This window comes from Pezoporus occidentalis, unplaced genomic scaffold, assembly GCF_034315485.1.
Source record: "Pezoporus occidentalis ecotype Australia unplaced genomic scaffold, CSIRO_AGI_Poc_V1 ctg187, whole genome shotgun sequence".
Classification (NCBI taxonomy): domain Eukaryota; kingdom Metazoa; phylum Chordata; class Aves; order Psittaciformes; family Psittacidae; genus Pezoporus; species Pezoporus occidentalis.
In genome coordinates, this window is record NW_026913715.1 from 21,914 (window position 1) to 48,510 (window position 26,597).

General features: G+C 48.1%; 2 protein-coding genes across 2 annotated transcripts in view; one reads left to right on the forward strand and one right to left on the reverse strand.

The window, feature by feature from the left end:
• Positions 1 to 5,194: 5,194 nt before the first annotated feature.
• On the forward strand, positions 5,195 to 14,300 carry LOC134162322 (ficolin-1-like). Its single transcript, XM_062615988.1, is given in 10 exon segments — positions 5,195 to 5,273; positions 6,072 to 6,085; positions 6,087 to 6,204; positions 6,948 to 7,001; positions 8,180 to 8,213; positions 9,512 to 9,549; positions 11,007 to 11,134; positions 11,528 to 11,681; positions 12,594 to 12,728; positions 13,616 to 14,300. Coding segments are annotated over 10 exon segments (1,002 nt in total). The 3' UTR covers positions 13,864 to 14,300.
• A 3,404-nt stretch (positions 14,301 to 17,704) lies between these two features.
• LOC134162313 (dual specificity testis-specific protein kinase 2-like) overlaps positions 17,705 to 26,597 on the reverse strand; it is a 30,455-nt gene continuing 21,562 nt past the window's right edge. Inside the window, exons 6-9 of the mRNA XM_062615971.1 lie at positions 25,117 to 25,290; positions 24,482 to 24,565; positions 22,721 to 22,807; positions 17,705 to 21,201 (exon numbers count right to left, since the gene is read on the reverse strand). Of these exons, the coding sequence (XP_062471955.1) occupies positions 21,100 to 21,201; positions 22,721 to 22,807; positions 24,482 to 24,565; positions 25,117 to 25,290 (447 nt within the window). The 3' untranslated portion in view covers positions 17,705 to 21,099. The remainder of the gene's footprint in view (positions 21,202 to 22,720; positions 22,808 to 24,481; positions 24,566 to 25,116; positions 25,291 to 26,597) is intronic.

Sequence of the window (26,597 nt, forward strand, 5' to 3'; positions counted from 1 at the left end):
ATGTCCCTCAGTGATGGGACAGAGTGCACTCTCTGCAAGAACACAGATGATACAAAACTGGGAAGAGTGCTTTAATGCACCACACAGTTGTGCTGCTTTTCAGACAGACCTGGGCAGGCTGTCCAGAATTTGGCAGAGAGGCATCTTATTAAATTCAACAAAAGGAAACTGTTGTATTCCTCCCCTGAACGTGGGGAGGAGTAACTTCAGGCACTAGTACACGCTGGGGGTTGATCAGGTGAAAAAGTCCCCCCAGAACAGGACCTGGAAGTCTTGGTGGACAAGCTGAACATGAGCCACTACTGGACTCTCTGGATGAAGCACTCTACAGACAGATAAGAGCAGCCTCATGCTCATAGGCCCTTGTCGTCATGGGGGATATCTGTTGGAGGACGGTACAGCCTGGCACAAGCAGTCCAGGAGGTTCCTTGATTGTGCGGAAGACAACTTCCTCTTGCAAGTAATGGAGGAGCCAACAAGGAGAGGTGCCATGCTTTATCTTTTACTCACCAAGGAGGGGCTGGTTGGGAAAGGGATACTCCAGGGCAGCCTTGGCTGTAGCAATCACGAGATGGTCGAGTTTGGGATCCTCAGGACAGTAAGAAGGGTATACAGCAAGCTCACTGCCCTGGACTTCACGAAAGCAGACTTTGGCCTCTTCTGGAACCTGCTTAGTAAGGTTCCACAGGATAAAGCCCTGAAGGGCAGGAGGGCCCAAGACTGCTGGTCTATATTCAACGATCAACCGGCTTGAGGAAAGGGATGCTTGTATCCTGACCTACAAACTCAGGAGTGTTGTGTAAGGACTAGAAGGAAATGTGGCAGGAAGGCCAGGAGACCTCCATGGGTGGATAAGAAACAGCTGAGAAAACTTAGAAGGAAAAAAGAAGCTTATAAAAGGTGGAAGCAAGGACAGGCAGCCTGTGCAGAATACAGGGACATCGTCCGGGAAGCTAGGGACCAGGTTAGGAAAGCTAAGGCCCAGTTAGAATTAAATCTGGCAAGGGATGTGAAAGATAACACGAAGGGCTTCTATAGGTATGGAGCAAAGAACGGAATGGGTTGCCCAGGGAAGTTGTGAATGCTCCATCCCTGGCAGTGCTCAAGACCAGGTTGAACGAGGCCTTGGGTGATATGGGTTTAGTGTGAGGTGCCCCTGCCCATGGCAGGGGGGTTGGAACTAGATGATCTTAAGGTCCTTTCCAACCCTAACTATTCTATGATTCTATGATTCAATGTTCCCGTTCATCTTTACAGCAGTTCACTAGGGTAAACCATCGCAGAACTGTCAAGGACTGAGTGGAAAACCACTTGTTTCTTAATGGAAGTTCCTTCATGTCCCAGTGCCTTTTCTGATTATTGATGAATTTGTATTTTGCAGCACTGAAAAACTATTTATATATACTATTTGCACAGAAAGTCTCCAGCCACCACTGTAGGTCTGGAATCAGAACTGAATACTGGGAGTGACAACTGGATCTCAGTGTTGGGGAGCGAGGTGGCATAAAAATACCCCACTGGAGAGGAAGGAAGCAAATATTATTATGCAGCAGTCACTAAGAAACTGGGACATTTGAGGCCTGAATGGGCATAACAGAAGTATATACAAAACCTTCCCCAAGAACCAAATAATTCACCTCATGCAGGTATAACTCCCAGCTGTGTGACATCTGTCTAGTCTAACAACAGGCAAATAGTTGAAAAAATTATTCTGCCATTTAGCCCTTGCTGTCCTTGCCCTTTTGGTGTGCATACCCTCACCAGATGCCTCTGCAGCAAAAGCCTACTTTGCCCCCTCCCTGAGCACATGGCTCATCCAACCAGTTGTGCCAGAGCAACCAGTCCCACCTATGTCTCCACTGCTCTTTACCTAGGAAAATTAATATTAGGAAAGAAAAGGGGCTTAAGTACTCCTTAGGATTCATTTGAGCAGGGAGGGTGCAGGGCAAGTTCTGCCTACCCTATAAATCACCTCTGCCTTTTTTCCCTTCTCTCATGAACGACTACAAGCCTTTCACAGGTCAGAAGAGCTGTTACTGGAGATTATAAAATAAGTGAAAAATGGGTTGCAGCAGGAAATATCTCGTTGAAACAGAGGCTGATAGAGAGGTTGGTAGGAAAGAAACCACTAATTGAAATCCTTTCTGGGTGGGCTGTCCCAGTGTATCACCATAAAGAGAGTTAAGCAAGGCTCCCCCACACCAACTCCTAGAGGAAACCAAGCAAATGCCAAACCAAAGGTTCAGCAAGTGCATGCAGCTGGTGTGCAATAACTGATAGAGATCTGTCCTAACTGAAATCAGGAAACCACTGTGCCCCAAAATCAGTGTGTAGAAATGTGGGGAAGAAGCCCCTAAACGCAAGTTCAAAGTGAGTGCTCTGTGTTCATAAATCACTGCACTGCCTGGCTGCCCAGTACTGAGACATGCTACAGCCATCACCAACTATGGGAAAGACTGGTTTTCCTCTGCCCAGCAGGAAGGGTCTGTGAGCACCAGTGAAACCCGCAGCCTGACCTCCTTACAGCCAGGAGTTTCCACTGAAGCTGCAGAGAGTGAAACCTTGTTTTAGCAGCACAGCATGTGAAACACAAGGGTGAGTGTGCTTTCCCACATTTCCCCCACTTGGCAAGGACAACTATCTTTAGAAAACCTACTAGTTACCTGTGCCTTTTTGAAGCCTCAGTAACTCATTTGAACTAGTTTTGTAGTAAGGATGTGGGAAATGTGCAACAGGGCTCTTAGCACTTAGGAGGTCAGACACTCAGAGGTGCCATATGTTCACAAAACCTAGAATCAGGAAAGGGAAACCAAGAAACATCTTTTGAAAAAAACTGCTGCCTTAGCTTGGGCAAATGTCCCCACCACAGATACTAAGAGTGGTTACGGACTGAAGTCTGCTTTGAAAATACAAATGTTCGTCAAAAAAATCCCTGAAAACTCAGTTATTCACACATAGTGAAGAGTTATAAATAGCACAGCCGACAAAAGGTAAAGCTAGAATATCTTTTCTTGTTGCTCTGGGTGATAACCCATCCTTGCAGGTTGACATTACTCCTTTCTCAGCAAGGCAAGTCTCCAAACCATGTGGAAGCTCCCCTTCAGCACCTGCAATAGTGCCAACTCTCGAGCAAGCTCTTACTTCACACCGGTTAAAGTCAGATCCGTCAGAGTTTACCTTCCAGCTCCCCCGTGCCAACGGTCTGCCCTTCTTGTAGCTTTAGGAGTTGTATAGCAACGTCCTTAAGTCAGCACAGAGCAGAGGAATGCAATGACTGGGCTTGCTTCTTGGTTTAGGTACTTCCAGCTTTTGCAGCTTTCCCCATCCTCCCCGCGCAGCTCTAACCTCCTGGTGGCAGCAAAGCCCCAGGACACCACTAGGAGCTAGGATTTCACAGAGAATTTTGCATTAATAATTTCTAAATCTTCTGTAGCACACATTATGATGCTCCCATGTGAACTTTTTGAAGCTCTTCTGTCATCTTGCCTTCTGCTTTGCTAAGCTTAATTTCTTGGGGATTTGCAGATCAGTTCAGTTCTGGGGAATTTGCTCTTGCATTTATGTCTCTAGAGGTGAAGTGACAGGTCACAGTGTTCAGAGGTGCTCCCCATAAACCAGTGTGCTGAAAATCCTTGTTTTCTCATCCCCAAAGTGATCCTGGACTTTCAAGACTCACAGGGGAAATTTCCCAGGGCTCGAGGGAGAATCTGCAGATGGTGTAAGTGATCAGCCCTCTGCAATCTTCACTGGGTCATGGGATGAGGAAAAACAAATAAGGACATATTGATCACTGGGCCAATTTCAAAATCTGCCTTCAGGGGCCTGACCTACTTTGGACTAAGCTTGTTTACTGGCAGTTTCTCCCCGTGCTCCCTGCATCCACAAGGACACTGCTGCTTTCCTCAGATGGAAGCAGGGTGATATCTCCAGGTATCCCGCAGGCTGGATGGAGCCACAGCTGATAATACCTAACTGGATGCATCAGGATGAGCAGATATATGACATTTGCCTACACAACATGCTTCTCAGCCCAACCCAGACCTGGCCATCCAGCTAAGTGAGCATCAGAAAGAGCAGAGCAAAGCCATTCTTACTACTGGTTTTGGCAGGAAAGATCTAGCAATTATGACAATGCGGTAATCCATAAGGCCATTGCTTTTTTGAGTGATAGATCAAGTGAAACAGCTGAGGACAGCAGCTTTTGCCTCCATAGAGTTAAAACAAGGTACTGCAGCCTTTTTCAGTCACAGAGCACAGGATATGAGGCACTGGGCAGAAGGCTTCTCATGCTAGGTGCTGGCTCTTCTTCCTCTCCACCTGCTCCATAGGGCAGACATGAGTCCATGTCTCTGAACTAGCTTTTAACAGTAAGGAGGATGAAAATGTTAATTCTGGCCTCTTCTAAAATTCATATACTTTACAGGCTCTGTGTCTGAGGGTAACATGGGGGTCAAACTGAGGCAGTCTGGACCTAACACAAGTGAGCAGAGCACAAGGCATATAACAAAGCAAAACCAAAATCCTCATCACTATTACAGTGAGCAGGGACTGGAGAAAAAGAAAAACAGGAGGGAAAAGAAAAAATCAGGGAGGTTGTGCCCACCTAACCTTGCCTGGATACACAGTGTTTTAACTCTGTATCAGTCATGGATCATGTATAAATTGAAACCTCTGCCTGAAGGACTGCAAAGTGATGCTAGGATGCTAGACAGCATGAGCTAAGGCTGTGAAAATTCTTTCTGCCAGTGGCCTCAGCTGACCTTGTGCTTTTTGGCTCTCAGTGCCTTGGTTTCCCCATCTACACACTAAGCTATGCTTTTTGTAAAGAGTCATTTGTAGCAGGCAGGATGAGGGGAACTGCCTGCACTTAGCTAAACTTATGATTTTGCTGGTTCATTTCCTTTAGAAATAAAATATGGGAGGGAAAAGCATCCAAAATCTGCAGAGGACAGAGGCGAGGCAGGCTGGAGCAGCAGGACAAGAACTTTCCCATCAGACTTGTGAGAAGTGGCTTATTTGAGAAACACCTTGGGACCCAGCTCAAGTCCCAGACCTGAGAGCAGGCAGTGGGCAAGCGCAGAGTTGGAGCTTACACTGGGGTTTTTTGTTAGATATAAAAGGCTTAGGTGGATCAATGCTAACCACAGTGCCTGGAATGTGGATGAGGGGAGCTGTGCAGAGAGCAGAGCCTACCATGGGACAGGCAGCCCAAATCTTCCTGGCACTGCTCAGCCTAATAGCAACTATTTGTGATGCCCAGGACACCTGCCCAGGTGAGTGAGGCACAAATCCTACTGCAATCCCACTGAGATAGCCTGCTTCAACTTCCCCCATAACACAAGGAGATTGGGTGAGGGTGGAGGGATGTGATTATTTTCCTTCCGTGCTTTTCTTAATTCAGCTGTAAGTGGGAGGAGGGTAAGGGAGGGGGCTGACATCTCAGCAGCCACTTTACAAAACTGCTAGCTCCAACCAAAGATGTGGCATCCTCCCCAACTTACCAGTGTCATCTCCAGGAACAGGCTATCCCAGTTGAGGTTTTTCCATCCTGGTGAAGGGGTTTTTGTTCACGGCACCTTGGCCCAGTTACTAAAGGAAGCAGTGCAATACAGAGGATTGGTCAAGTGCTTGCTGGGTGCCAGGAACCCTGGCAGCTAGGGGATGCTGCACAAAGCTTTTTGTCTATATTACTTGGGAAGGCAATAAGGGCGATTTCCAACTGACCTGCTGTCAGGAAATTTAGTAGAACTTTTACTGTCCACAGATCCGTCAGTGTCACTTACTCTGCTGTCCATACTCCCTCAGGGCACCTCTCAGGTTTTTTTTAATTAAGCTACAGTGTATTTGTCATGATTATAATGTCATATATAACAGCCTCCTCTCCTACTGAACTCCCCTGCAGCCAGAGGTTCATTGTGTAGATCCTCTAATATGAGAGCTATCAATGCCATCGGTTGATCCACAGACCTCCAAACTCCCACCCTCATTTCTTTTGCTTGCACTGTTTCTCAACTCCAGAGGGTTCAGTTTCCTCTCCAAAACATTTCAGAGCCCTAATAATCTCCACAAAGACTGTCTTCATTTCCTCAGAGGTGAGAATAGTGGGACTTGGTGACGCTGACCAGCTTGCCATTCTCCAAGGATGCCCAGGAAACCCAGGTGCCTCTGGTCCAAAAGGAGAACCAGGTCTCCCAGGAACAAAAGGTGAGACCCCAAAAGCCAGCAGTGAACACTCTGAGATGAAGTAGCTTTGTTACTTTGGGTAGGGGAAGCTTATGATGGAGCAGTGGCTGTCCTGGCACTGGCTTCTGCAACTGGAGAGTCAAGAGTGGAAACACTATGTCTAGAGATGCACTGGTACACATGGAGTCACCTTTTTTTCCCTCAGTCCTGTCACAAGTCTGAACTGGTCCTGGGGTGTGAAGTGCTATAACTCAACTCATTTGTTTCTTCTACGGTGAAAACACCTGTTTATTTTCTGAGCCTTTATAGAACTGGTGGTATGGAGGGAAGCTGTGATGCTCCTGCGTGTTTACCAGGAACTGCTGGGGAGCTGTGCAGGTACCCCATACCCAAGGAAGCAAGGGAGATGGGAGTCCTTAGCGGTTTCATAGCCAAGTCATGGAGAAGGTGAATCACATTAGCAGAGGGAAGAGATCCACAGCAGCAGAATCCATGGTCTGGCTCCAGGATGCACACGGGTTGTAAGAATTCCTACGTGAACTGCAAATTAGGATTTGCAATGGCAGTACCAGTGTAGTGTAGCTTCAGCAGAAGAAAAGTAGTAAGATAGGTTGCAGGATTGAATCTAATTAGATTGAATCTAATTAGCAAAACCCAGCTTCCTTGTTCCTGTGAAAGCCAAGGCCCAGCTGCCTGGGCTTCTGTATCCCCTCCCCTCTGGTCAGTTTGCTATGTGCATGCACAAACTGAGTCTTTCCTTGCAGGAGAAAGGGGAGCCCAGGGACTCCCTGGGAAAGCGGGACCACCTGGTGTAAAAGGTAATGTGCAACGTATTCAGGTCTAATCCATAAATCTACCCAAGTTCAGGACATACTGGGACACACAGTCTATAGAGATGAACTGTAGTGCTGGTCATAGTCCAAGAAAGAGCCCTGAAGTAGTGTTAAGTAAAGCAGAATTTGGGGGTATGGATCTTGCATGTGTGATTAGTAGAAAGAGTGTCTTTAAGTGGGGCCATATTACAGAGGAAGACATTACTCTTCTTATCAAAGTTCCCCACTGACACTGTCCACCCTAAAATCAGACCTCTCCTCATTCCCACCCTACCTGCCTCTACATGGCAAACCTGCCCAAAAGCCTCCCCCTTTTGAAGAGCTTTGCCATGCTTCCTCCAGGATGCCTGATGAAGAGACACAATGCCAAGTGTTTCCAGCAGACTCCAGGCCTGGTCTTGGTGTGCAATGCATTTGTCGGTCACTTGACCAGGAGGATGGGATCAAAGCTCTAGGAAACAGTTGGCGCAGGGTGAAGCAAGGATGGAATGGGCGTTCTTTGCAATAATATGAGCCCCTGAAAAGAGGACAATGTGTGCTGAGAAATCAGCTTCCACTACATCCAGGCTGTACTTGAGGTCTTCAGCAGGATCTGCATGCTGCAGACATTGGAAAATTGTCTCTTCTAGAGAAACCAGTTCCCGGAAGAAGGTGGGACCCAGGAACTGAGCACAGATGCACTGACTAGCTGGGAAAACAGCCCTTTTTGCATGCCGAATATGTAGCTGGCCAAAAAGCACTAAATATTTCCTGGCCAAAAGCACTAAAGACTTCAGCTGAAACTCCAGCAGGAGATGAACGAACCCACTGGAAAAGCAGCTATTGCCCCAGATTTCACAGGTGCCTGACTGAAAATGGGAAGTTCCCACAAAAAGTCACTGAGATGGAGTTTAGAATCCCTGATACACTCCAGGAGATGGAGAAGCATTTCCCTCTCCCCTCTGTCCTGCTCCTCCTGAGCTCTTCTGAGAGATGCTGCTGATCAAGAGAGCAGACAGGCTGGGTGGCAGCACCAGCTGAGACACAGGAGAGCACCATGGCTTCGCACCACTTGAGAGCACATTTGGGACATACATAGGGGGTGGAGCAGATACCTGGGGAGTCACAGTAATCCACTTGCTTTGAATCGTCTGTGATGAACATTTTCATCCTGTGTCTTGCAGGTTCAGCTGGAGAGCCTGGCTTCCCAGGTAAATTATGCCGTGCTGAATTTATTATGTGAGCTGGTTTAGTTAAAATACTACTCTGTGATGTTCAGGAACAACACACCAGGTGGAGAAACTACAGAGAAAAAAAGCCCCCCACATGGGGGGCTCTTTGGTGGCAGTTGTGCCTCACTGTAGGCTCAGCCCTGGACCAGATGGTGTAAGCAGCAACTCTCCCAAACCAGCTCTTCATCAACAGGGGCTGCCCTCAGTTCCCCATGCTGCTGAACAGCACCATCACCTGCAGAAACCACAGGGCTTCCTATACCCCAGCCTGCAGGACCAGCCAGATTTGCGCAGACCTCTGACCTTCCTGTGCTATGGCAAAAGGCAGAGGCTCAGAGGAAACTCAGTCGCTGTCAGTGCCAGGGGAACAGGGGAACATGTCTTTCTACCAGCACTAGCAAAAGGGTAGAGAGGAAACAAAGTTTTTTTCCTAATGCCACCATCCCACATGCAAGGGTCACTGGCACCCGTCACGGAGCACTGGCTGCACTGAGGCTGCCCTACAAGTCTGGCTTGTAATAGCTGTGCACCAAACACTGCTGATCTGGTGGCCCGTTCAGCACAGCTGTCTCAGCTGCTCCCAAGCCATTGACTTTGCCATCAGCAAACATTCCCATCTTGGGGCTTTGACCCTGCCTTCCCACATGTGTGTTTCCTCCTTCCACACCCATCTGGTCATGTTGCAGCCCAATGGGACTCACTGGCACGACGTGTTGATACCCAAATCCATGGGCTGGCCAGCATCAGGCAGAGCAAGCAGGTCCAACAGAGGCACATCTTGTGTCAGTCTTGCCATTTGGACCTCCCAGTCCCAGATCAGATGTCAGGGGAAAATATATCATGCTGGGTCCAACAGTCCAGGAGACAAGGCTGCTGCTCCTTGTGGATCTATGTGTCCCAGCCTCCTGGTAGCCACCCTGTGTGCCTGTTGCTCCCAGTGACTGAGGGTACTGGGTATCACTGCTGTAATAACAGGACTCATGACTTAGGTTCCCACCTGACATTGTTCCTCTGTGCTCTCCTGGGTCTGTGCAAATGGGCTGGTGGGTCTCCTCTGGTGGGCACAGAAGCAGCTGGAGCAGAACTTTTATTGAGTTACTCATCCTGCCTGGTTTCTCTGTGCCTCTGTTGTGTGCACAGATGAGCTAAACCCTTCTCATAACATCACAGCTCTCTACCAGTGCAGCAGGATTTGTTTTGAAAAGCAAATGATGTCACATGCTGGAGGAGGGGAGAGGAGGGTGTGGAAGGTGAAGAGCAGCTGATTGGTGTTGTGTGTCCAACAGGAATGAAAGGAGAACCTGGATTTCCAGAAACCTGGGGTAAGTTTCGTTCTAAGGTACTTCATTACACAGAGCAGATAGTGGTGGAATCCCTGAACCAGTCAGGATAGTGCAGTAATAGTGACAGTGAAGGACAGAGTAAGGAAATATCACTGTTAATCCATTTGCTTCTGACAGCCATATGCAGCTTCTGTGTGTCTACTCTAATCCAGCCAGGGCAGAAAAGTCCTGTCCTCTGAGCACTACCTGAGTCACCTGCCTTCTATGCATCTTAGACATCTGTCAGGTTTTGAGAGCCTCTGTGTCCTGGTTTCCAAGATGAAACCACTAGAAACAGCTCTACAGACATGCTCTCACTTCAAAGGTAGTTATATCACTATGCTTGGAGTGGAAGGTACAGCAGATGCAACGTTCACATGTGTGATAGTGCTCAGGTTAACTTAACCATTGGGAAAAGAAAGAAAGAAAACAAACAAGCTTCAGTTGACCCATCTGTCTCCATGAGCTAAAGCCAAAGCAGAACTACAACACACTCTGGCTACGCTTGGATGCCATAGGGCCACAGTCTTGTGCAGAGACACACTCGGGCACATCAGAGCTGTTGTAACACCAGATGCCAGTGAACTGGCCCCTTGCTGCCCCAGACTCTCCTCTGCCTTTTCGTATTTACTGGGCATGTAAAAATATTTCAGTAATAAGGAACAGGACAAGTCCAGCACCATCCCTCCCTTAGGAAGGACACCCATGCCCACAAGACAGCCTGGTACAGCTCTGCATTCACTCGTCAAACAGCACACTCAGACCCCCACTCCACCAGCACCACTGTCTCAGGTCATCTCCAAAGGCTTTTCCCTGTGAAAGCCACAGAGGCAACTGGAAGCTGGGATGTTCGAAAAGGACCATTCCAGTCAATCCTTTCAGAGCTGTGAATCTGAGTTTCTATAATCAGGCGTGTTTTTTGGGAGGAAGAATAAATTTATACATAATATATACTAATATGGTCAAAAGTGACACCTGTCCAACCTTCAGAAGTGACATCTGTCCAACCTGAACACTGTTTTCTCTGTTTCTGGTAGGTGGTTTTCTGTGTCACTCCTCCTTTGCTGCTAACTACCCAAACACTCCCTGTACACCCCCCCCACACACACATTCCTGAGCCTAGGCAAATTCTTGGAACATGAGTTTGTCATCCTGCTCAGAGCAGCTCCATCACTCACACCTCCAAAAGAGTCGCTGCAGGTGAGGGGAGCCTGAGCACCTTAGGCCATCTCTTAGAATGTGCCCATCTCTGCTGTGACATACAGATTACGGACTCAGAAGCTGCAACGGGGTTTGGCTCCCAGTACCCGTGTGCCAGAGTCCTGCAGTGCAAAGAGCCAGCTGGGAGGCTGAAGGGCTCAAAGCCTCAGGCTTAGGGCATGAGGCTGATGTGCTCCCTGGATGCATTGAGCACATTGTAATTCTTTCCACTCGATCTCTTTCCCTGATTTGAACAGAAGCCAGGAACTGCCAAGAGCTGTTGGGTAGAGGCAAGATCCTGAGTGGCTGGTACACCATCTATCCCCAAGGCTGCAATGCCACCACCGTCTTCTGCGACATGGACACTGATGGCGGAGGGTGGATTGTGAGTAGGATGAGGAGAGGGCGGTTTCTAAGTTCCTACAGAGGTTTTTATTAAGGCTGCAAAGGATGGCACAGAAATAGAAACAAAAAGGGAGGAAAACACACACTGAGGGGACAGCCAAGGCTCATGTCAGTAAGCCTGGGTGAATCCCTGTGTATGTAGGGGGATTCTCCTGGGAGAGATCTCTGGGAACAGGCTGGGTACAACAGACCCATGCCCTGCTTAAATCAGAAAATCATTTCCTCCTCATTTCAAAGGGCAGATGGAGGAGGTCTGTGAATGACAGATTCCTCTGGAGTTTGGTCCCCAGAGACCTGCAAGAGTGTCCTGACACAGGTGGAGCATTTGCTGGGCCATCTGGGTGCTAAGGATGCTTTTGGGTGTGGGTGGCAGGCCTGTGGTTCTCCTTTCCTGCAGGTTTTCCAGAGGCGGTGGGATGGGTCAGTGAACTTCTTGCGAGACTGGGATTCATACAAACGAGGCTTTGGCAACCAGCTGACTGAGTTCTGGCTGGGGAATGACAACATCCACTTCCTCACCTCACTGGGTAAGGTCTATCTCTGTCCTGGACTGGGGCTCTCACAGTCCAACCCCCTGTAGCACACTCAGTCATTAAAGGACTCTGAACTTCCTGCATCTATCTGAGGTCCCAACAGTTAATCCTAAACAGCATACAGGCCCTTGCAGCCCATAGCACACAGGAAATTGCATTCTAAAAAAAAAAAGCAAAACTAGAAGCCAAGGAAGAGAATGAGCTGGTTACATGACCTATCCCAGAGATAGGCCAAAACATCTTCTCATCTTCCTACTAGGACTGGTTGTGATGGCAGTCATCTTGTTCACACACAGCCTTGGAGTCACAGCTGTGTACAAGAGTTCTGGGTGTGTAGCTCTCATTGCCCATGACTACTCAACATCAGAGCAGAAAAGGTGCTTCATAAGAAAGCCATCAATGCTTCTGTAGGAATTTCAAATAAATCATGATCTTGAGAGACAGTAGTAGAAGCTCCAATTAAGTTCATAGAATCATAGAATCAGCTGGGTTGGAAAAGCCCTTTAAGCTCATCCAGTCCAACCACTCCCCAGCACTGCCAAGGCCACCACTAACCCACGTCACTGAGGGCCTTGTCCCCATGGTGTGTGAACACTTCCAAGGGCAGTGACTCCACCACTGCCCTGGGCAGCCTGTTCCAATGCCTGAGCACCCTTTCAAGGAAGAAGTTTTCCCTAATATCCACTCTAAACCTCCCCTGACACAGCTTGAGGCCGTTTCCTCTTGTCCTATCACTTTTTACTAGGAGCAGAGACCAGCCACCTCCTGGCTCCATCCTCCTGTCAGGTACTTGTAGAGAGATACAACTTTCTTGTTAGCTCAGAGCTTCTTAAACCCTTCACCCTGAAATCCAGGTGTGTGGTCACCAATCAGCCCTGCACCACTGCTGTCCATCTTCTCTTCTAGGACTCTCTGAACTCCGCATTGACCTGAGAGACTTTGAAAACAACTACTATTTTGCCAAATACTCTTCATTCAGAGTCTTAGGAGAGTCTGAGAAATATAAACTGGTTCTAGGAGACTTCCTTGGTGGAAATGCTGGTAAGTCAGCAGCAGCACACTGGGAAATGCTGTTTTCTAGACCATTTCAGAGGTGTTCAGCATTTATGGTGGAGAGCTGTATTATATAAACTCCTTGTACCATATACATTTTGGGTCAGTCTTTAAAACTGGCCATGGTACCTCAGGTGCTGAGTGACCTTTGTGTGAGGGAAGGACAGGGACCCCCCTCACCCACAGGAGTGTGACCTACAAGCCCAGCCACATGGTTTAGCAGCAAATGTGGAGCCTGATCCTGAGCAGCACCTCATCCAACGTAACCTTCCCAACAGCTCTGCAACAGCTGGGCCAAGTTCTCCTTACAGTTATATTAAAAGGAAATATTTACACACAAGGTTTGCATTTCCAGGGCTGGAGTGCTGTTAGCATCCCAGTGCATCAGCACTGCATCCTTTTAATGCCTGATGTTCTGCTTTGCTTTAAAAAACAAACAAATCCTTGCCAAAATTCAATACCCCTCATTCAGAAACGAGTGAAACCAACACAGGAGATAGCAATGTTCTGGGTTTATATGGCTTTGTACACTGCAACTCTGTCTGATAGTCCAGACCTCAGGATGTCTGCAGAGAATCTGAGCAACAGAAGTGAGCTGAGCGCAAGAGAAGTGATTCCTGTGTAACAGTGAGGAGAACCTGGTCCATTTGATTCGGAAGCATAGATACGTTCTCTGTGCTTTAGCAGTCCTGGAAGAGCTCAGGATGGTCTGTTTCTGCAGGACCAAGAAGGAAACCTGGGCAACCAAGAGAACAGCAGGATTTATAAAATCTGCCTCGCATCCAGCAAGGCCCACTGATGCCTTGCAGTGGTGCTCAGACATGTCAGGTTTTGTACTCTCTATTGAAGTAACTGTGAACGTGTATTCTCTGCAGGAGACTCCTTATCATACCACAAGGACATGCCATTTTCAACCACAGATGAGGACAATGACATGAGCTCCTTTAACTGTGCGATGGAATACAAGGGAGCATGGTGGTACAACGACTGCCATTACTCTAACCTGAATGGGATGTACTGGTTGGGTGTTCACGGGAGCTATGCTGATGGCATCAACTGGAAGACAGGCAAAGAATACCATTATTCCCATAAGCGAACAGAAATGAAATTCAGGCCAGTTTAACATGGCAAGAGAATGTCTGACTACCACCATCAGGTGCCATTTAACAGCCTAGAGTAGGCACAAAACAATGTTGAGGGCAAAACTGGACCAGGATGGATATTACAGATTGTGCCTTCAGGCTAGAGCAGACTTTTAGAGACCACAAAAGACTGGTGCTGATTTGAACTCCTGTAAGCATAAAACTCTCACCATGGACTATCCCCAGCAGCCCCACAAATGCTGACTGAGCCTGAGCATCTTTTTCTGAAAAGTGCATTGCCTTGATTTAAAGTGATGGTGAGGCTACAGCGTCTCAGTAAAACTTTCAGATATTATCACTCTAAACGGTGATTACTGGCAATTTTGAGTCTTTCCACATACATGAAGCTTCCAGTGCTCTTGCAGCCTGTTTTTCTGTTGAACCCAAGAGCCATACGAAAGGCACTGAATACCCAACAGCCCCCTGCTCTCTCTCTGCTGGCTGTGACAGAGCCACGATGTAAACCAGCATGGAAAGAACTGAGCTTCCAGCACAGGGCTGTCAGCACTGCCACCTGCCTCCTTCTCTCCCTACTGCCTCACAAAATCCATGCTTCAGGACCTCAGCTTCTGGAACCACAGGAGTGTTGCCCAGCACTTCCCACCATGACACAACTTCTCCAGGGCACATTTCTAGATCTCATTCTTTAGCCACTGTGGACCAAGAACTGGATACAGAAGTTTGTCCAGCAGTATTTTTGGTACCAGGACACTACAGTAGTCCCAAGTCAAGCCTTGCACAAGTGAACATAATGTAAATTGCCAGGATGTGCCAGTATCTTCCATTTCACCTTCTTTCCAGCGGCATTTGAAGATGGGCTATCTGCTGGCAGATGGAGGCAGTTCATAGTTACTGTGATGTTGTATTTGCCTATTAGCAGAACTGGTTAAAGGGGCTCTTCTTCCTGGACTCCTCCTCCATAGGGGAGGAGAGCTTGGTGCTATCTCCTTACTACAGGGACAGACCAGAGCCAGTGGAAGCAGAGTATTTATTTGTGTATGTTCCTAATGGACCCAGGTTTATCACACAGATATTGCATATGTGTGTAGCAATGGCAGCTACAGCCCTACAATACTGAATCCAGACTTTGTGGCTGAGAAAAGCAGAGGTCACTCATCCAGCACACCAGAGCCAGTCAACGATGTGCTAAGAAATAAATCTGAGGCCTATTCACTAGGCCCTGTCCCTGCTTACTTCTCCAGGAGCTGTGTTTTGTTTTTCTCTTACTCTCAGTCAGTTTGATGCGTCCTCAGCAGGAGCAGCAGCAAGGTCTCAAGCGTCCAGCTGTGCCTCACCCAATCAGCCACTGATGTTGTCTCAGAGATGCCCAAGGTGCCAGTTCTGCAGAAGCACAGACTCCTCTGCAGAGATGGAAGAGCTGGTGCTGACAGTCAGTTTTAACTTAGCTAAAAGTGCTGAATACCCTTTCTCTGCTCCCCTCTATCTTCTCCTCCTACTACACAGAAACCTTCAACATTTAAATTTCATCTGTGAAGGACACCAATGTTACAGGGATTAAGAGGACACCCAGATCAGTTCACACAAACCCATCTAGTTGACATCCCCAGACCGCCATCCAACTCCATGGAGGAAATATTCAGGTATGACAAACCATCACCAGTGCTAGGTGCTTGGCTGCAGAGTGAAATTCTCATGCATCCCCTAAGCTGGTGCAGTAAACCATGGGTTGGCAAACCACTTCAAGGCAGGAAAATGCTTCCTATGCTGATATAGGCATGTGGGGGAGAGGGTCCTTGGGCTTGATTGTCCATTTCAGGCACCATGCCTGCAGCAGTCAGAGAAGGTTTGTGACTCCACCCAGGAAGAACTGAACCTCTAAGGTCAGGATGCAGTTCCCTAGATACATACACATACCACCAGCCTGGCACTCTCACCTTCCCCCATCAGCTTTCACATCTGACCAGTGGGGGAAGAGGCAGGGAACAGACCTGAGATGTCCTAAATAATATGCTCCCCAAACTGTCAGGATACCATCCAGTCCCTCTTGCTTTTCCTTTTGCCAAGGGTCCCCAGAAGAAAACCAAGAATAGTCCCAGTCAATCTGTGACTGCTCCCAACCACTGCTCATCTCAAGGCTTTTTTTATTCTGTCCTGGAAAGCTCTTTCTGAGTTTGAAATTTTGTATTTGGAAATCCTCTTCTGCTCATCAGAGGACACAGAAAGGGACAACTCTGAAACCTAGAAATTGCAACGTCCCTGGAGCTTCTCCAGACATTTCCCTTGCTGCAAATAATGACAAGTGAGGCTGCAGGAGTCACCAGCAGAGCAGGTGAGCCAGGCTATGAGGTGTGGGGAGAGGACATGGTTTCTGCAATATCAGGGAGCCACACACATGATAAGAGGTTGGCAGCATCTCTGATGGCTTGTTGATGCACAGCCATCTGAAAGCAAAAGTGGGGCCAAACTAGTCCTCAAGTCCCACCAAGTCCAGTCTCCTGGCCAGATAGAGGCTGCCTCCAGCAATGCACTCCAGCACTGTCTGGGACATGGGAAGACTCAGGAGTCTGAACCACCCACGTGATTGCTGGCAGCCTCCAAGGGCTGCAATACAGTTCTTTCCAAGGAGGAACACAGTACTTTGGCGATGTGCAAGTGCCCAGAGGTTTCGCAGCTGTAAATCTGAAATCTGACTGACTCCAAGAAACTGGACTTTGGAATGAAAGGTCTTCCTCTGAGACAAGGAGGCACAAAATTAAATACAAACCTTTGTAAATAAGTAGAATTAGTTCTAAGCAATGTTAAGTTTGATGTCTTTGTAACAGTAGTAATGGAAAATAGCTGAGGTACATGTTTCACAGAAGAAAAAAAAATACAGAGTGCAGTTAGAGAACATAATGAGAATCCTTGTATAAGATAAACCCTTGTAGTTGGCAGTTTTAGGTCCTTATGACCTTAGTACAAAATAAGTGTAAGAAAATAGGATAGAAAAACAGGGCGCGAAGATAAAGAGTATCTGAAACTAGCAGATGTCCAGGATGGGCTGCAGGTAAACTAACTGATAAGTAGAAGGACAGGATGATTGCTATGTCTGCAGTGTTAAAGAACCAATTAAGCTGGTGTATGCATTATCTACTGCATGTGCTTCAAAGGCTGCCGGAAGTGATGAAGATTGTTGGAAGAAGTAAATGACCCTCAGAGACCAGCACCACATTTTTGTACGCATGTGGGGAAACTTTCTGGAAGAATGATGTAATCCATACGCAGCCTCATGAATATGCATGTATGTACATAATGAATATGTATGCTTAGTGACTATAGAAGGACAGCTTGTTTAGCAATTCGGGGAGACACGCTAGGGGAACTATCCCCCGTGTCTCCCGGCGCCACAATAAAGAATACCGGCTTGTCAGCTTGAAACCTTTGTTGGCGAGTTCTGGGTGATTTCTCCGAATAACTTCCTACCTAACACTGATGAGAGTTGCTCAGAGAACTGAGTTTCAGCACTGCTCTAGGATTTGGGTTTGGAGGCTGCAGACCTGGTGGTCCTGGCATTGTGAATAACTTCCTCAGATTTTCTGAGGTGTCCTTGTTGAGAGCATTGCATCTGAAGAGTAACTAATGGCCACGTGTGAGTCAGCATGAAGCAAGCTGCAGCCGGGGACAGGAAATCGCTTCACTGCGTTTGGTCCTTTTGGCTTACAGGCTGCTGGGGTGGAAAAGATGAATCCTACATCCTTTGCACTATGTTTGTGCTTCTGCTGTTACCTTGTGCCCACCCAACTGAAGTGAAGGGGTGACTTAAGACACCAGCTGACCCTGCCACAAACCAAGATACTCAGAATACCACTCTGTCATGGGTAATACTCTTCTGTAAGTTACTTTAATTAAAGGTTTATTATGCCAGGCTGATAGAGCACAAAGCTGTTCATTTAGTTGTGTTTGGTGCCTCTGCTTGGAAACATGACATTTCGGCAGCACCACTCAGCAGACCCAGGATGATTAAAACACAGCAGCCAGGGCTGATGTAGAAAAGACCCACTGGAATTTATTCCCAAATAGCATTTATAAAAGCAAACAAACAACAGAGAATGTAGGAACCCATGGCCCATGGGGAACAGCATGGCCAGGTCCACGCCATCAGCCACCTGCACAGCAAGTGGACAACAGAAGGAAGAGGCAAAGGCTCCTGGTCTGGTCCAGCAAAGGGGAGCCTGCTGCACTATCCTGGAACCTCCACCGACCATCACAGTTACTTCAGTTCAGTGCCAGGACTCCCAAGACATGAAATTCAACCACTGACCTGGTCTTTGCATCAGACTGGCATGGGGAAGTCAGGCCCTGCACTCCCAGCACAGGGGCTTGTACCCGGAGGGCATCTCAGCAGGTTTCCCATGCTCACATCTCACCAGTGAAGAGAAACTCTTAGCCCATAAGATGAACTAGGCAAGTTCCCAGACCACTTCTGTTCTTTGCAGGCTCCCCAGTTGGTTCTGCTAGTCCACATGGTGCCTGCAGAAAGTCTCAGTGCCACCTGCTCCTGCAGCAGGTACCAGAGGTCCTTCTAGCAAGGACATGATATCCTTCAGTCATCTATGATCCAGAGTATGTCCCCGTCATGAGAGTGGATGGGGCACATGGCAAATCCAGAAGAAACACAATCCTTACAGCTCAAACTGTGCTGGCTAATGCTGTGTGTGCTCTGTGCAGAAATTATCCGCACACACCCCTGCATCTGTTTAATCCTTTAGCAAGCTTCTTACCCCCAAGCAGATAAACAAAACCAAAACATCTTCCTTCCTACCACAGCATCACTGAAGTACACACAACTCCACATACCTCTTCTGCTGTGTCCCAGTCCCACAGTTGTCATTCTGCAGGACCAGAGTCAGACATACGGCTGGAGGAAGGATGAACCCAGTCTCTGGTAGGGCACCACCAGCACCAAGCCTTGCTGGTCCTGGGAATGGGGTGGCCAGCAGAGGAGCAGCCTTGCAGGGAGACAAGACACCTCCACCCCATAAGAGGCCATATGAGGGATTGGTATGTTGAGTATGTATGATCTTCCTTTAGTCTACTCTTTTGTAGAGGAAGGCAGAGGAAGAATAGGCTGCAGCTTGACTGACCAGACAGTGGGGAAGGCTGAGGAAAGGCTTTGTGAAAGCAATGCATCTAGCCAGGGACTGAGCCAAGGTGGACAAGCTGTCCTTCATCCATAGTGGCCTTTGGAAAAGCCTTTGTATCCTTAATGCTTTGGTTGTTAGGACATACTGTTAAGATTCCTCAGTCTCAAGTCTATCCCTATATGAAAAAAGAGCCCAGGGGAGCCTGTGAAGCTTTGGAAGGTTGCAGTTAGCTCCTCAGGTCTATCTCCTGGCAGCCAAATATACATTCTGTGACTCTCGTCCAACACATTGCAGTGATGCTGGTGGTCACTACCCCTCACTGAAGACACACATACATATCAGTGCAGTCTGCACTGATGCTGCAGTCCATTTCATTCCACTGGTGTGAAGTCACCAAACTGGTGCGATTCAGAGTGGCTCTCTCCTCCAGGTTGAAAAGCATCTGTTATTTTCAGTCTTCTACTTCTCAAGGCTTTGCTTCCCTGACACTGACAGTATCCAGCTGAGATGAAGGTATCTGCTGGGCAGTTTAGTGTTGAGCAGGAGGTTTCTTGTGCAAGTAAGTCAGTATCCCACAAAAGCACAATGGCACCTTTGGGGAATGAGGAGCTGCAGATACCTCCAAGAGCCCCCTGGCTGATGTGGTGACCCTGGTGCCACTCAGTGTGTTTCCTGACAGCTTACAATTCCTTATGATCCCCGTTAAAAACGCACCATGCTCCTCCACCAAGTCTCTCTCCCAGCACACCACTGACACTCCCTTGTGCAGGCACCATGGCACAGAGATGTTAGATATACATGACACTAAATCGAGCTCCAAGAGCTTGAGATGAGGCCCCCAGGCATGGAAGGCCCCCATGCTGGAAGAAGGCCCAATTGGCTACATACTGTACAAATACATTTTGGTAGACAGATGAATGATCCTTGCTCCAAGGGCTTACAGTCTACAAGAACAAAGCCACAGCTCCATCACTAGACAGACATTAGACCTGTTTACACCCACAAACATTTTGATCCCAGCAGAACATGTCTTTCAGACCAATGGCCCAGCAATCAGCTGACCTGGAGGCAGGAACTCGATTGCTCACCCCCTTTTCTTAATTTGCAACATCAGACCATTTCTAGCTGTTACTCTTTCCACCTCTGGTTGGGGTTCACAGCCCCAGCACCATCCTCTGGCCCATAGAAGAAAACATGGTATCAAAATGAAGTCCTTCCCTGGCTGCCTGAGCCCTGGTGCCTGTGAGGGTGTCCCACATTGCCAAGGAGGCAGAGAAATTAGTGAGATGCTGAGTGGTGCTGGATCCAGCTCTCCCTGATTTCACCTCACAAGCTGTTGGCAATTTGCTCTTTGCAATGGGACAAGAAGGAGGGAGGCAGAAGCCTCCATCCTTGAGCCCCAGTCAAGGGCAGCTGGGAGAAATCTAGGCTGCTGTGTCTGACAAAGCTTTTCTGAGAGGAATGTTAGTTGGTACCTTAATAAGGCACACCCTCCCCATTGCTTTGGCTGCCACAGGTTGGCACCCCATGAGTGGCCTTGTCTGACTCTCCAAAGCCTTGCCCAGAGCCTCCATGCCTAGGTGAGCCCTGACCCAGGCAGAGACCTTACAGAGCATACCTGTCCTGCAAAGCTGCTGGATGGGTGCTTTAAGGCTTCGAAATACAAGGTGACTCCAAGCCTAACCAAGCACCCCAAAGCCCCTCTACTTCTCGTGGCCAGACCCCAGCCCTCCAAGGCCTTGCAGATGAAGAAGGGGAAGGCCCTGGGTCCAGGGGCCACAGGGAAGCAGGAGAGGTTAATGTTTCTATCATGGATCGGAAAGCATCCTTAAGGGAATTCAGGGTCCTCCAGGATCATTTGGTTTTAACAAGCAAACAGACAAAGGCTGCTTTGTGTCCTAATTACACGTGTTAAAAAATTTAGCTAGGAAAAATATACCCTTGGTAAGTCCCTTCTCCATTTTTAACCCTGTTTTCCATCCAAAAAATTAGAGACCAAGTCTGTGATTAAATAAATTCCAGCACATCTCTTAGCTCTGCCCTTTCCCACCTTTCTTCTTCACTCCTGACCCCCCCAGGCAGTTAATTACAGTTTGGGCAATTCTTTGCCAAGCTTCACAGGAGGCATGCAGCTCAGCCCAAAAGCAGATTGTCCCTCCTAGGTTCCAGGCTCTCCATGACATCCTCCAACTCATCCAGGATTTCGGAGAATGATGGTCTCTTAAATGCTTCCACCTGGAATGAGAAGAGAAAGCTAAAGAGGACACCCTGGAATGGAGGCAGCTGCTCTGCAGCAGCTCTGTTGGCTCCCCAAGGTTGGGCAAAGGCATCCATCCATCCATCGTCAGCAGTGGTCTGGGTCACATGGCTGCTGATGGAGCTTTCTGTCACCATCACCTGGTGATCCAGGCCTGGGCTGCTGCAAAGAAGCAGGTGCAGAAAAGGTTCCATGGTATGATACAGCTCAAGCAGAGGCAGTGAGATGCTGAAAACCAGCCTGATGTAGAATCATAGAATCACAGAACAGTCTGGGTTGGAAGGGACTTTAAAGATCATGAAATTCCAATCCCCTGTCATACCATGACCTGGACAGGGTGTGGGAAATGCCCACCCAAACAGTGTAGGGGCAGGTGTTGTGCAAGGAAAGGCTGCAGGTAGGTATCAGAAGGGGATGTTAGATTATTCCAGAAGTTTTTTCACAAAGGTCAGGATTTGTCTTGTCTCCCTGATGCAGTTCATTCTCAGTGGGCTGTGATCCCCCAGTGTATTTTGGGTGTACCCAAAGTGAGGGACATGGCCAGGGACACCCCTATCCTGCACCTCAATCCATGCCCCCCAGGCTGCCCTTTATGCCTGACCCCATGAAGCCAGACTGGGGAGCTGCACCAGAAACTCTCCAAACCTGCACATCACACAAGGGCTGAGAAGAACAGCCTCAAAGGCCATTTCTGGCAGAAGCCCATTATTATATCAACTTGCATTAGAAAGATGCCCCTCAGCGATACAATATCTGAACACATGTATATCTAAGCTAGTTCCTGATGTGAATCCCTCCTGTGATTCAGGGCAAGTTGTTCACACATCCTCCAGCCCCATGCAAGGATTTACTTCCATTTGCTGCCTTGAGCTCCAAGCAGTTAGGTGCATTACAGTCACCCAGCTCATCCACTCTCTGCCTGATTACTGTCTTTGTGATTCTCTTCCTCTCAGAGATGATCTTGGATCCTCACTTTCTCTCTGCTTTATCTCCTGAGGCTTTGGACAGCATGGGGAGGCACCCCTCATCTTTCACCATTAACTTCTATGCTAAAGCAAGAAAGGTTGGAGGAATATGCCCTGATGATATCTGTAATGCCAGGGCTACTAATACCAAGACAGTACTCTCCAGAGAGAATCAGCCAGGTGCCTCTGCCTGCAGACTGGCTTAGGGAGGGATTGAAAACCAGCAATATGCTTCCCACTCTATATTTGACATGCAAGGGAACAGGCAGGACCTTAGGATGTTCTGGGCTCTAATCCACAAACAATACACTTTTCCTACCAGCAAACTGCAGGGTGAATTAAAGCATTAAAGGAAGATCTCATCACTTCACAGCTTACAGCAGAGCCCTGTGTGCTTGTACCTAGAACAGCAGGTTGAAGCTCTCCACGACTCACAAGTTTAGTCTCTGCTACACAAGTGTGATACAAAGCCAACAAAACCAAAACAGGAAAAAAAAAAAGAAAAAGAAAAACAAACTAGCAAGAATCTCACCCAACAGCATCTAGCAGCAAGGTCCATCACCTGCTTGGGACATTCACTGATCATCCCCTGGAAGGCAGCAACATCCAAGCCGTAATCCTGTCAGGAAGGACAAAGAGTACATAGAAAAGACTATAATGTCCTTTAAAAACTCTTCATCCCTCTCAAAGTGTTAAAGCATAAAATACTCGTGGTTTAAAGCTTTTAGAGTCTCCATCACAGCTAATTTACTTACGGCTATGCAAAGGTACCAGGACAACATCAGCTCTGCCAGGACTGCACAGATAGTAAACCATTAGCAGAGCTGGGAGACTGCAGCATCCTTTTGCTTGATTTGTGCTATCCCTGTCCAGGCAGTATGTGTCCTCCTGGAAAAGCTCAGACTAAGGCAACGAGAGCCACAAAAGGCAAAACCAGAAGAGGAACCAGCACCAGGTGCTGAGCAGTGGCTGCCAAGGACAGGAACTGCAAACAATCTGGTCTTCCAACAGCAAGCGAGAGTCGAAGGGGTCCAGCCAGCAGTCAGCTTTGCCCCTCCATACATCATTACGTATCATTACTATGATATATAATTCTCCTTCATCTCATTAACACAGATAGAGCATTATTTCCTGTTCAGTCTCACAGAAACATATGCCGTGGTTTAAACCCTAGCCAGACAGCTTGTTCACTCACTCCCAGTGAATGGTGCCAGGCTGGAAGCAATCGAGGCCCCCCCTGCCCCGTGGGCTCTCCCCTTCCCCGTTCCTGAAGGGATGGGGAGGAGAATCGAAAGAGTGCAACTCCCACGGGTTGAGACAAGAACAGTCCAGCAACCAATGTACAACACAAATCAACCACCACTACCACCAACGACAACAATGATAAGAGAAAATAACAAGGGAAGAGAATACAATACCACCCGCTCAGAAACAAGTCCAACCCAGAAGCCTGTGTCCTCCTGGGTAACTCCCAGTTACCCCCCCAGGCATGACGTGCTGTGGTATGGAATACCTCTTTGGCTAGCTTGGGTCAGGTGTCCTGTCTCTGCTTCCTCCCAGCTTCCCCTCCTCCCTGGCAGAGCATGAGCCGCACAAAGTCCTTGGTCAGGGTAAACATGACTGAGCAGCAACTGAAAACACTGGTATTATCAGCACTGTTCCCAGGCTGAAGTCAAAACACAGCACTGCACCAGCTACCATGAAGGAGAAAAATTGACTGCTACTGCTAAACCCAGGACAACATGGAATAATCTCTGGGCACTGCAGGTTCTTTGCATTTGCTCCTTGGAAAGCAGCAGTTTGCTGTTTTCCTGCTGGGTTTTTCATCCCTGTTCAGGATAAACTTTCCCTTCCCACTTTACAGAAGGGAAACGCTGCAAATGTTGAAACATTAAAAAAACATGTTTTTAGGGAAGCTTGCTGTTTCCACATGAATTGTGAATTACCTGCAGCATATTGGAAAATAAGTGTATGGGATGAAAGTTGCATTTAACCTGCCACTTCAATGTAGAAGCTGAAATGTCAAAGCAAAATGAAGTATTTAGTATTAAGGTCTTTAAAAGGAAGTACTTAATCTGAAACTGTTGATCTAACATAAGTTTTGAAACTACAGGTACACTGAACTCTTGTACACTGAAAATTCTGAGATCAGATTTTATCATGGGAAAACCTCTAGAGAGAAGCCTGAGTGTGATCCACATACACATGTGTACAGGTCTGTCTGGTCCAGAGTGAAACCACAGTCTGCTACTATGGAGACAACACAATTGAGATTGGCTGCAGGAATCATTACCTGAGTCCTGGGAAGCACTTCAGGGTCAGCTGGGATCCTGCCCAGGATTTCACAGAGGACAATGCCAAAGGAAAACACATCCACCTGCAGAAGGGGTGAAAGAATGGGAGGTGGGACAGGACAGGCACAGAAGCAAAGTGTAAGAAAAAGGAGTACCAACAAGGTCCTCAAAAAAAACCCCACAAATGTTAGACTCAGAGGCAGCAAACTCCTAAACTTCTGGGCTTCTGAACCCACCCAGAAAGACCTCATCTTTGGAAAGCCTGGTCCCATGCTCAATTGTTCAATATGTCTGGTGTTCCTACCACAGCTCTGGCTCTCTGCCCCAGATCCTGCAACAGGCTCATGGGGCTGTAACTCACCAAGCATATTCCTCAGAGAGGCTTCACTGTGTTTGTCCACAGCAGCAGTCCATTTTCCAAAAAGTTCAACTTAACAAGGCCACGTAAGAAACTTGCAAGTTACTAAGTAAAACATTACTGAGTAAAGGTCCAGGTAGCAGAGGCAGTGTTTCCCAGGGAAGGAGGGAAAGGCTTTTCTGCTGCTGGAACATGTCACCAGCAAGCAGAAGAGAAATCTCCAACGCTCACTTGGGGGCTCTGGGAATGAACAAAGAGCTGGAAGCAGTGCCATACCTTCCGGTCATAGGGCTCTCCCCGCAGCATCTCAGGAGCCATCCAGAAAGCTGAGCCCACCAGAGAAAGCTTCCTCTCCACGTCCTTCACAGGCAGCTCCACTACCTCCCTGGCCAGCCCAAAGTCAGTCACCAGTGCCTCGTGGCCCCGCGGCGTCACTCGAATGAGGCAATTCTAAAAGGAGCCAGTGGGACATGGCATGAGATGCCTACTGAGGAAGGGCCTGGGCACTTCACTGAGGAGCACCTCACTAACCCTTGGCCCAACCTCGCTATTGCAGGCCCTCCCCTCACCAGAGACCTGCATCCCAGCAGCAAAACTGGAGTGCACAGAGCAGATATGGGATGAATGAATCACATCTGAAGCCAGGAAAGGTACTTGGAAGAAGCTATTCAATGAACATGATCCACATCCTTTTCTCTGAAGGAGACCTCGAAATCTTGCATGTTGACCCCCTTCAGCTGTGGCAGGATCACAGCCACAACACTTCTCACTACCCATGGCTACACACCCCTAACACTGCTTTCTGGAGGAATTCCTATAAAGTTTCCCCAAACCCCATCAGTTTCAGCCTGTTCAGGTTCCCAGGATTTCCTCCTCAGCATCTGCTCCCAGGGAACTAGCTTTCTGCAGATGGCTCTCACTCAAAAACTAGATTTCAGGTAAGCATGTACACACATCTCTCCCACATCTTCCGCCATCTGCAGGTTTCTTAGGTTTCCCTGGGGAAGGATGAACCTCTTCCAGGGGTTCCTCCACAGCAAGACAGAAAGGACAGGCAGGCACCTCTAGCACTTTGTACAAGCAGATCTGGAAAGCTCCTGAGCTCACCAGTCACCACCAAACAGGAAATTACATCTCACCTGACTTCAGAGCACATTGGCCAAGAAATCTATGGTCAGAGTGAACCAGGTTCTTGCCTTGTCATCAGCCTGGTAACTGAGCCAAGTAAACAGCCTGAGAATACATAGGTGAGTTTTATTCCTGTGCTGACGTCTCTCAAAACTGTATCACTTGACTGGCTTCCCCACTGCTGACCTTCATCCATATTTCACATTTTTCTTAAAAATCTCACTGAGCACCAACAAGAACAGCTTGAAGACATACCCCACTACCTACTCAGCATCAACTGCAAGGACTTGCAGGCTCCATTTCAGTGAGCCACTAAGCCAGCCTCTGGCATCAGCTGACACAGACATGGCCCAGGCTGGTGGCCAGCCCCTCAGCTCACATTCCCTGTGGTATCATGGACATGCTACAGATCTGCCTGAGGTTTGGGTAGTTTGTCCAAGACAAAACAACAAGGCACTGTCCCACCATGTTCCTACTGCCATACCAGTAGCAGAGGAAGAGCCACATTATAGCCCATCACCATGGACAAACCTTACAATGGCAAACCCCAGTGCTCATTCCTGCCTCCCTCGAGCAGCATGAGCCCATGCTGAGAAAAGCAGCCACCCGGGCACAGGGCTAATACATCA